Genomic DNA, 12303 nt, shown 5'->3' on the forward strand with positions numbered 1-12303 from the left:
TTGTTGTTGTTGATGTTAATACTACTAATAATAATAAGAATAATAAATTTACATGGTGCTTTTGATCAACGTGATTCACAGTACAACAACTATTAAAGAGTAAGAGCATGGTGAAAACAAATGAAAAAAAAAAAAAATAATAATAATAATTTAAAAAAAAAAAAGATTCTCCCAAAAGCAGTTAAGAACAAGTTAAGATCCGAGTAACATCATCAGACTCACAAACAACACAACTCAGGACTCCTATACAACAGTAAACAAGTGGGTCTTTAGCTTTGCAAAGGAAAAGCCTGTTCACTGTCTTTTTCCGGACCTTGGGAACACACAAAAAAACTAAAGTCCTGGAAATGCAGTGAACATGCTGGAACATACAGTTTCACCAGGTCAGATGAATACGGTGGTGCTATGCCACTGACTATTTTGAAACTCAGGAGGAGCAGCTTGAAGTCTGTTCTGACATGAATGGTAAATTAGTGAAGGAAGGAGTAATATATTCAAATTTACTTGCTCCAGTCAGAAGGGGGGATGCTGAGTTTTGGACCATTTGCAGACATTGCCCACTCTTCCTTGGCAAACCAGAGAGAAGGGCATTACAATAATATAATCATGATGTAACAAATGAATGTGTTAGGATTACAACTGCCTTAAAAGACAAGTAAGGTCTGAAATCAGTGATGTTTCTTAGGTGAAAAAAATGATTTTTGTGACTTGTTTGATATGGAGGTCAAAAGAAAACCAAGGTTCTTAACTCTGTCTCTGTCCAGAGAAAGAGTGAGTGTCATGTCGATCAGTGGTTCTCAAACTTTTTACAGTGGACTACCCTCTGAAATATACTTTTTTAGCCAAGTACCCCCAGTTCTCACTTCAGCATTTTTGATTTAAAAAATTAGGCAAAATTTGTTCCTGTGCTAAAGGTGTCTGTTTTTATTTTCAAAACTTTGTAAATTAACAATATATTTAACTTAAATATATTAAAAATAACAAATCTTTATAAGTAATTTTGGGTGCAAAATAAAAACTGAAAAGTGCCCTCATTCACTGATAAGAAAAATAAATGAATTTGTCATTAATGAGTAAATGAACCTTTCATCAACAATAAATAATTACGTAATCACTCAAATAAACTCATCTTGAATAATATAAAATACAAATGTTCTTAAAATGTTTCCAAAGCTTAAACAAGATGACAGACAATAAAACTAGGAGTGTCAATTTTATTACATAAATGTATTTATTGTGTTTTATTTTTCAGCATTAATTCTCATCATTTGTTTTGTATTCAGTACATAATGACTTATTTAATGTATTTTTCCTAAAAAAAATTAAAGTAGCCCCTGGGTTTCTTCCAAGTACTCCTGGGGTTACACATACCCCCATTTGAGAAAGACCGGTAAAGATGACTCTGCCTTGCTGGTCCACTAACAAGCATTTCTGTCTTGGCTGAGTTTCGGAGCAGGACATTTACGAAGAACCAGCTCTTAACAGCAGCCAGACACGCCTTTAGCTTATGTGTGTCAGAACCATCTCCTATGGCCAATGGCAACAATTGCAGATCATTAGCATAACAATGAAAGTTCAGGTCAAATGAATGAAGAATCAGACCCAGTGGTGCCAGGTACAATGAAAACAAAAATGGACCTAAAACAGAGTCCTGTGGAACCCCATGCCTACCACAGATGGCTAAGTGGGGGTGTTATTAAATAGAACATAATGAGATCTCTCTACCAGGTGTGAGTCTAATCGCCTAAGGACCTGACCTGAGATGCCAAAAGGGTTCTCCAGTTGGTCCAACAGAATGCGATGATCCACAGTATCAAAAGCAGCGCTCAGGTCTAACAATAATGGGACTGAGGATCAATAACAAATCATTTACCATCTTTGTCATGGCTGTTTTTGGTTGAATGATTTGCTCTGTAAGCTGACTGAATAAAGAGCTGTGAGGTTCTGCCAAAGATGCCAGTGTATTGGACTGTACAGATATGGACTGAATGTATTTACTAGATTCATGTGACCACTAGAGGGAGGAGTGAGTCACTGCTAACTAACACCACAGGGCCTTTGACTATAGTGTCAGAAAGTGACCAGGTGGAATGAGAACCATTAAGAAACAACATTTAGAGTCAGAGAAAGTGATAAAAGCCAGGAGAACTGTTGTTTTCTCCACTGGACACAGCTGTAAATGAAAAGAATGGAGTTTGAAACTGAAATCACTGTGTTTCTTCTATACAGGTGAGTTTGATTATGAGGCTTATGAAGGTATAAAGTTATTATGTGATGATATTATCTTTGCTAAATTGGCCATTTGTTGAACCACGGACTAAACTCTATCAGATGAAACACGTGAAGATGATAAGAATCAGTGGTATTTTGACTGACTGTCAAAATAAGCATCTATACATTTTAAGAATCCAATCCAATCCAACTTTATTTATAAAGCACTTTAAAACAACCACAGTGGACCAAAGTGCTGTACAGAAGACTAAAAGCACAATAAAAATTAATAAAAGCAAAAAATATTAATGCTTAAGAAGAAGAAAACTTGATGACACTATTATACAGAAGTGTGTAAACCATGACCTTTATATTTTATTCAGTGATATAGCTTTGATTCGTTGGTGGTTTTGGTCCTAAGTGTGTTCTGGTGCATGACTTCCCCCTACTGGTTAGAGTTTGGAAAATCAATGGAACATAGAACCCCTTTAAGTGAATCTTGTTAGTTCTGGGTAATGTGACTCCACTATGATACGATCAAGAACTTTTCCTGCACGTTTGGTGAATAGTTTGTGTAAAACGATGATATTATGAAAATATAAAATATGCAACAAGGTGAAAATAAGGATAATAATGTAATAGAGTAACATAATATAGTAACAAGACAAAATTATGAAAACATGATATAAAAATATGCTATAAAAAATTTAAAAAGTTGAAGAATAACACTTTACAAACAAAATAAATGCAGGGGCAAAAAAATTAATGTGTAAAAGAAAAAAGAAAACAAAAAACTAGCATTTCCATATCATTACTGCACTTCATTACCCAGGATGCTTTGTTTAGTCCATCGTAATAACTGTATTTTCCTGCACCTGTTTCCTGCAATGGATTTAATTTTAAGTTTTACTCAATTAAACTGGTGAATTAATGTAAATAAAACTCAAACACCAAAAATAACAAAAAAAAACAAAAAAACAAAAACTCAATATTTAGTCCATTTATCAAAGTAATGACACTTGCACACTTGTTAAAGTAACTCAAACTAAACTGAAGTAGAAAAAAAACAAAAAACAAAAAAAAACAAACTAGCATTTCCATATCATTACTGCACTTCATTACCCAGGATGCTTTGTTTAGTCTATGGTAACAATTATTTTCCTGCACCTGTTTCCTGCAATGGATTTAATTTTAAGTTTTACTCAATCAAACTGGTGAGTTAATGTAAATAAAACTCAAACACTAAAAATAACAAAAAAACAAAAAAACAAAAAAACTCAATATTTAGTCCATTTATCAAAGTAATGACACTTGCACACTTGTTCAAGTAACTCAAACTAAACTGAAGTAAAAAAAAAAAACAAAAACAAAAAACAAAAAACAACTAACTAGCATTTCCATATCATTACTGCACTTCATTGCCCAGGATGCTTTGTTTAGTCCATGGTAATAACTATTTTCCTGCACCTGTTTCCTGCAATGGGTTTAATTTTAAGTTTTACTCAAATAAACTGGTGAATTAATGTAAATAAAACTCAAACACTAAAAATAAAAAAAAATAAAAAAAACTCAAAATGTAGTCCATTTATCAAAGCAATGATACTTGCACACTTGTAAAAGTAACTCAAACTAAACTGAAGTTAAAAAAAAAAAGCAAAACTCAGTAGACTTGTCAACATTTCACATCTATTTGTCCCTTTTGTTTCAGTTTGATCCCAGTCGTCGTAATTCAGTTACAGCTCAGACTTGGTTTTGTTTTGTCTGCGTCGCCACTGAAGGCACCGCGAGGCAAAGCCTACTGCTGCAACTGTCATCTCACACACACACACACACACACACACACACACACACACACACACACACACACTGATAAGAAGCAGCATCAGTTTGTCGTCCTGCTTCACTTCAGACAGACAGTTAAAGCTCTCAGTCTCAGGTGAGATTCAGGATTAAGTTAAAAAGTGGAGTCACACCTGGATCTCAGACTGTTAACTCAACATTTTCTGGTCTTCAAAGAATTAAAGACAAACACAGATACAGAGCCATCACACTCTGAATTACTGTACATCCCAACATATATTCTTCTGTAACTGTAGTCAGTCATTTCTCACTCCCAAGTTGTCAAATTCTGCAGCGTCTGTTTTCAACAACCCCTACGGTGTCACTTTTTGACATACAGGAGATCAGATAGAAGTCGGTGTATGTTCCTAGATGTTGAAATTGACACCATGAGTCAGGTAAAGATGTGAAGTAGCAAAAACCATGTAAAGTAGGAAAGTAAAGTTTATTGACAGCATTCTTGTCCCGTTTCACTGTTTATCTTATGTTTTGTTTTGTTGTTGTTATGCCTCAACCTTACCAATATTAACCATGGCAACATCAAGATGTCTATCACACCACAGGCTGAAAAACAACACTCTAGCAATACCCTATGTGTCAAAGAGTGATGGGGAATAAGAAAGTGCACCTGGTGTTGTAATGCTGTTTTATGAACAAATACAAAGCCTTTTTTTTTTTTTTTTGCATTATTCCATGCAAAGACAGTGCAAATACATTTCTGTTTATTCCACCAATACTTAATTACTTTGATGCTGCACACGAGTATGAGTTACTAGATTGCACCAGTGTTTGGAGTTGGGCAATACAGCTTAAAATGTCATGACAAAAATGTTCACATCACTAAATATGGATTATGATGATAAATGTGCTTTTAAGGCTTTTACAGTTTATAGGTTTATTCTTTAATTTTTCATGATTATCACAAGATTTGAGACAATTTCACCGTTTATCATGTGACTCAGAGACACGACAAAAAGTTAATAGTAGAAAATAATAGGAGTTTTCTGCATACACTTGCCCATAAAGTTAGAAAAGTTTTATTTTCAGACATACTATTTCTTCACATCAGTAATCACCTTTAACCAGATATAACTGATTACATACTGAGTCCCAATCAATCACATTGTCAAAATCATTTCATGAGAGGAGGTAAAATGTTTTATTCCCACTTTATGGGCAACAGTAATTAAATGGAAAAAGTGTAGTTTAACTGTATTCTAATGGCCATAACATGTCTCCAAAGAAGTTGAAATGGGGGTACAAAAAGGCTGGGAAAGTAACTAGTGGAACTAGAAGGAAACAGCTGGAGGAACAAACATGCATTAAATTCACTAATTTCTATGGATTACAAACAATTAATATCTCATTTTTAACTACAATACTTTTAATTGATTAATCTATTTATAAAAGCCAAGTGGCCTCTGTGTGTGTGTGTGTGTGTGTGTGTGTGTGTGTGTGTGTGTGTGTGTGTGTGTGTGTGTCCGGGGATTCACACAAAATGTGGAAAGAGCTGACTGCTGCAGTTTGGCACATATATATATTTTTGGTCAAGGAACACAGTAGCGAAAACAGCAAGTTAATGGGACCAATATTTTGGGAGATATTAGTAATTTTGGGATACAATAACCTTACAATGATGTTGCTATGGCCAGAATACTTTGGCGGTGATTGCTGGACAAATGCGGTACAGCATGTACAAATACACAACAGCACAAAAACTACCACATCCAGAACCTGCCAGTAATAGGAAATTTAAACTATACAGAGCCTCTAGATTCCTTAAATGTGATACTTTATTATCTTGTGTCAGCAAGATAATAAAAGCGTTCAAAATCCAAACAAGACCTCTGCATTTCCTTGATGTTCTTTGGGATCTTAGCAGTGGGCATCATTAGGATTTTACCTTTATCTTTAATAGCCTTCTCTTACTGCTGATTTAAGGCTTTTACAGTTATCACTTAAAAAGAATTTGAGAATAAAGAAAAAAAAAACAATCTGAAAATGTCAGTAAGATAAATCATATTCCAGACATCAAAATGCTGAATATAGACAGAATTAAAAACACAGACATGAGAATTCACAGAGGAGAGACTTATTTTTTTTATTAAGTCTAAGTTAAGTAATAAGTTGTTGTTTTTTTTTTATAATAATTTTTAAAATTTAATTATTACATTTAAAGATAAGTAACCAATTGAGATAAACAGCCTGGTCTCATGCAGATTTCATTTTTGTTTATTTATGACAGTTTGCTTGTAGTTTAAGAAGCAGTGAAGAACAACTGCAGACAAATCAGATGCTAATATCACTCGTCTATATTTTCTGTTTTTACTCAATTCATCAGTAAAACATCAGCTTTGTCCACTTTGTCCACCTGTTACCGTCTCTGCCCTGTGTTTATAACAGTTTATTCCCCCAACAAAACAAACTCTCTGTACATGGCTTATTAAACATGGACCACTTTTGATATTATTTGTCAATTACAGAGTTCAACACGACACAGAGAACAGGACAGAGGCTACAATACTACAGTATTTGCCTCAGAGCCAAAATCCAGGAAATTTCTGAAAATAATAATAGTCTACATTATATACGGCAGAACAGGAGTGATAATTCCTGAAATGGGAAGTATTTTGGTGGGTGGGATTGGACTGCAGTAAAAGTCCACTCCTGGACCTTTCTCTAACCACTGCAGGTAACAGCACTTTGACACATGATGCTTTTTTCAGGATCCCTTGGTGTCAGTTTTCAATAGACCTGATGTATTCCGGTGTCATTTTTCAAAGAAACCAAAGCAGAAACAAAAGCTCAGACTGTGGGATTTCCTGATTCTCGTTGCCGACTTCAGATCACTTCTGTGTTCAGTGTTTCCTGACTTCACAGTTTCTAGCAAATAATCTTATGTCGCGTTTCCACTACGTGGAACTGGCTTGACTCGACTCGGCTCGACTTTACTCGGGTACCAGGTCCTACTCCTGGAGACCGTTTCCATGACAGGATACTACCCACTTTTACAGTACCTGGACGTCATAGCCATGTGGCGTGTTACTTCCGTGTCATCTGCTCAGAGAGTTGCTGATAAACTCGCTCGCTGCGTGTTGTCTCATCAAGCTCATGCTGAATTTTTACATCGGCCACCAAGGACTGAATCTCGACCGACTGTGATGTAGTTTTGTGGGCTGTCATCTTGTTGATTAACCTACTGCTATATTTACTGTCCACTTCTGCATCTGTTTTTTGTAAAACAGCGGGTCACAGAGACAACTCTCTGACCAATCACTGGTCTGCAGTGTTTACACGTCACGTTTTAGTATCTGGTCCCCAGTCCAGGAACCTTGGCAGAGGTGATACCAAAAAACTAGTACCAGGTACCAGATTCCAGGTCCTTTTTTGTAATGGAAACGCAAAAAGGTCGAGTCGAGTCGAGCCGGTACCACTTAGTGGAAATGCGCCAGTATACTCAGGGCGTGATTTGTCAAAAAAAACAAGGGGGGGGGGGGCGTGTTTTGGTTTTTTTTTGTTAGTTTGTTTTTTTCTATCGGGGGGCAGTTATATACCGGGGGGTGCCGTCCATAACTAACGTAACTAACGCTGGCCTGAAACGAAACTGAAACTTTACATACTTTCAACGTCCAACTCCTGGGTTCTATTCCTCTATTATACAGCGGATCTTACATGAAATTTTCACAACTTCTAACCTGTATCCACTGGACACACCAATGCTGGGCCCCATGAATTTGTCATATTTACCCCCCCCCCACCCCCCACCCCCTTTACAGTGCCCCAATGCATGGGGACGTTTGCGAATTCTGAGACTGTCGACAGTTCGGTTCAGGTGAACATTAGTGCCAGTAATGTAGGATATAGGTGGAAGAAAACTGTCACAACCTGTCTATTAATTACATTGGTTGGTCGTCCCCCCTGAGGATGTAATTCATTGAGCAGAAGTGGGGATGTAAAAACCAGAAGGGGGGTTGATCCCCCCCATCCCCCCCAACAAATTGCACCCTGCTTATACTCACATCTTCAAAACTCAGTGTGCCTATAAATGCATGCTTGAACTCATCGGTGAACCTTTGACCATCAAAACACCTCAAACCTCGTCTGCTGTGTATCTACAGGACAACTGAGTCACTTAATATTCAATGAACTCCAAACCAACACTCTACTGAATACATGAGGAGTAATGTAAATGGGATAGGTATCGATGTTATAGGTGTTCAGGTTCCTATTTTTTCTGTTAAAATGCAGTGTTAAATCTATACTGATCTACAGTTAGGTCGGTTTTGAACTTACAGTGAGAATAATAATTGTTGAATCGATAGACGTATATCTGCTCTGTCTCCACTGTTATGACCTCTGACCTCTGCTCTTACTTTTGCTAATGGCCCATTGAGTCTAGAGTCTGGCCTGTTGGGTCAATAATGATCTGATTAGAGCCACATTAGAGCAGTTAGAGGCCTCAGACCAATGTTTACATGACATATTGAAGTGTGTCCTCAGTTTGATGCCATTCACGTGGTAATGAGTCACTGTGCATGCAGATGAAAGGCTCCAGGTTCAGGTCTTTGGGGTCTTAGGGGGGTTCAGATCGGCTCAGAACAATAGTTTCGGTCGACACCTCAAACGGCAGCTCATCACTGTCCTGTTTGTGTTCAGACTGTTAGTCTCCAGAGTCAACCTCCGAATCAGCACATTCACTCACTCAACTGGTTTTCATGTCGCTGACTGGGAAGAATATATTGTTACTGCAGAATTACTCATACATCAAACTGCAGAGAATAGTTTGGCTGATACATCAAACTGTAGAGAAACATGCTAAAGATGAAGTAATTATCAACCGAACTGCAAAAAATCTTTCTGCATCAAACCTCCAGGAAAACAATCACTTGAAAAATGTCGAAATGTTTTGCTACGTGTATGTTAAACTGCACATGAACACAGACCGAAGATTGCTTAAACATCAGATATATAAATTATAGTTTATTATGGAGACATTAAATTATGTATGAAACAGAAGATTCTCAGTTTGGCTGAACCTCTCTGACATCCAGGATTATATGAGGTGTATTCTCTCATTACGAGTTTTCTAGTGGCTGGTAGACAAATGCAGGTTTCCCAATAAATAAAACACAGAATAAAGCATGGGAAATATTCAATATAATGTTTTTGTTTTCATTTTGATAATGACTTAAATAAACAAAGTCAGAATTAGCATAGATATAAAACTATGTCCAAATGTTTTTTTTTTTTTGTGGGCTTTTAATGCTTAAAAGACATGAATAATTGGCTCTTCACCATTACATTCTGCCTTTTTCTGTCTTATAGGTTTCTGAAATGAGTGTTTTCAGTTACTTTAATAAACAGAGTATGTGTATAATAAACTATATGTTATATATCAGCAGAATATTCTTGTAAAACAGGAGGAAAAAAATCTTGTTTGTTTTATTTTCAGTACCAGTGAGTGTAACGTCTGAAACTGTAAAAAGAGGCTCATTTGTCAAACTGTGTGAGTCTGAGTGCGTCTAAGTGGGCTTGTGTGTCTCTGTGTGTGTATGCCTATGTGTATGTTTGTGTGTATGTCTGTGTGTGTGTCTGTGTGTGTGTGTCTGTGTGTTCTGCTTCTGCCTCAGGTGAGGAATTCAAGCACCTCTTATTCAAATCAGCCACTCACACAAACACACACTTATGCATGAATTCAAGCTGTTCTCATGCAAAATATGTGTCTGTCTCACTCTATGTTTTTGAGAGACATCCCAGCAGCCAATCGGCTACTGAGTGGGCGGGGCAGTAGAGTATAAGTGTGTCAGGTGAGCAGCAGGTGCACATACCCAACCGGTACAGAGACTCACATACAAACTGAAGCAGAATGTCATCATTTGTCCCAGAGCTGGATCTGGGTCTGGATTTGGGTCTGTCCCCCCAGCAGGAGCTTCCGTCTCTGGGTGTGGACCCGTCTGACTTCAGCCTGTACAGTCCTCCAGCTCCTCCTGAACCCGGTCTGTCCTGGCGGCCTCCAGTCTGCCTGAGCAGCCCTGCTCCATCAGGGGCTCCTGGGGCCATGATGGGGGCCTTCTACTCTCACCTGTATGGCCCCTGGTTGTCCTTTGGCTCCACAGATGAGATGCTGCGTCTAGTCCGGCCTCCATACTCATACTCTGCTCTCATCGCCATGGCAATCCAGAGCGCTCCAGAGCAGCGCCTGACACTCAGTCAGATCTATCAGTACGTCTCTGACAACTTTCCCTTTTACAGCCGCAACAAGGCAGGCTGGCAGAACTCCATCCGACACAATCTGTCGCTCAACGACTGTTTCCAGAAGGTTCCCCGTGACGACAATGACCCCGGTGAGAAAACTCTCAGTACTTTATTTATGACAGACAGTGGTGCACATCCTGCTAATTCATTCATTCACCACAATAATGTTCAGATTTGTTTGAGTTTTTACAGTGTATGCACAAAACTATAGTCAGACTGTATGCATTTCACAGTAAAGAAAGATGTGTCACTGATTTCAAACCTAATTTAAGTCAGTCTGTTGAGATAAATAATGACTTAGAGTCAGAGTTCATCTGTCATTTGGACAAACAATAATGTTCAAAAATAAGTTTTGTTTTACAGTGTTCTAATGACAATCCAACTAGAAATTACAAAATACATCAAACTGCATCTGTTTTTTTGTGTAAAAAACATAATTAAAGTGTAGATTTATGTGACCAATTATAATGACCCTCCTCTTCATCTTCATCTTCACTGCAGGTAAAGGAAACTATTGGACTTTGGATCCAAACTGTGAGAAGATGTTTGACAATGGAAACTTCCGCCGCAAAAGGAAGAGGAAGGCAGACAACATTACCTCCAACAAGAAGCCTTCCTCTCCCTCCTCTTCCTCTTCCTCCTCTTGCTCCTCCTCCTCCAAGCCCAGCCCCCTGGGCCTCAGTGGCTTCTTTCAGGACTCACTCTTCCCTCTTCCTCCTGACTCTTCCTCCTCCTCTTCCTCCTCTGTGTATGTCCCAGAGCAGACTCTTCCTCCTCCAGCTCCTCTTCCTCAGGGGTTGAGTTCTTCGTACTCACCTGGGGCTGTGGTCCCACAGTGGGACACCTGTAGCTCCTCCCCTCCCCCCACTCCACACTTCAGCAGCTCTCCACCCCTGTACACTGAGCTGCAAACTGCTGCTGCTGCTCTGCCTGAACTGCAGGACCTGCAGCAGATCCAGGACCTACAGCAGATCCAGGACCTACAGCGGATCCAGGACCTGCAGCGGATCCAGGACCTACAGCGGATCCAGGACCTGCAGCAGATCCAGGACCTACAGCGGATCCAGGACCTACAGCGGATCCAGGACCTGCAGCAGATCCAGGACCTACAGCGGATCCAGGACCTACAGCGGATCCAGGACCTGCAGCAGATCCATGACGTGCACCAGATCCAACAGACCCAGAACCAGCCTCTGTTCTCTGGAGGCTTCAGTGAACCTCTGGTCCTGGACCCTCTGTTCCTCCAGCAGTGGACAGACTCAGTCTGAACCAGTTCACACCTGGACACGACAAGAATCTGAGGCAGACTGAAAACTTTACAGGACAAGAGTCTTACTGAGACTAAAAAACTGGTTTACAAATGTGCAAAAAGGTTTACAAAGGTCACAAGATAAACCCCATATGTGACACGTATGAATCAAAGAGAAAATGTGTCATAATGTCAACTATAAATGAGTAAAAACTGGATGATACAATCAAAAGTTTAATTAATTAGGTGCATTACATTGACAAAAAAGAACTTAAATTATTTTTGAAATTAAATTATTTGGTTATTTAAATGAAGAAAGTAAGAACGAAAGAATGATAATGAATATGTTAAAGTTGTCAAATGTTTGTTTGAACCAAAATGCACTGAAGTCATCTGAAATGTCTGTATTTATCTTTTTTTTTTTCCATCGTTGTTTAAATGTAATTAATACGGGTGGTGAATGTTTTCTACATTGTAAATATGATTTAAAGGTTTTTGGAATAAAAAACAAAAATGATAAATGAGCATTTCTTCCCCTTAATTGAACTGATGATTTCACAGACCAGAGAAATAAGAATAAAATATTTAAAAATGAGCATTAACGAGACAAAAAATATCCCAAAAAGTCAACACTTAAAATGAGTCTTCAGGTTTACAGATGTACAAAAAGTTTTACAAGATTCACAAGATAAACTACATACATGCATAAAATGTGATACATAATCATCTCTATGATTATTGAATTTATA

At 38.1% G+C, this 12303-nt stretch overlaps 1 protein-coding gene across 1 annotated transcript; it reads left to right on the top strand.

Moving 5' to 3' along the window:
* Positions 1 to 9894: 9894 nt before the first annotated feature.
* On the top strand, positions 9895 to 12066 carry foxi3a (forkhead box I3a). Its single transcript, XM_030154265.1, has 2 exons — positions 9895 to 10394; positions 10807 to 12066. Exons 1-2 carry the CDS (start codon positions 9917 to 9919, stop codon positions 11571 to 11573), a joined length of 1245 nt encoding a protein of 414 aa, XP_030010125.1. The 5' UTR covers positions 9895 to 9916; the 3' UTR covers positions 11574 to 12066.
* The last annotated feature ends 237 nt before the right edge of the window (positions 12067 to 12303 follow it).

Source organism: Sphaeramia orbicularis, chromosome 14 (assembly GCF_902148855.1).
Source record: "Sphaeramia orbicularis chromosome 14, fSphaOr1.1, whole genome shotgun sequence".
Lineage (NCBI taxonomy): Eukaryota > Metazoa > Chordata > Actinopteri > Kurtiformes > Apogonidae > Sphaeramia > Sphaeramia orbicularis.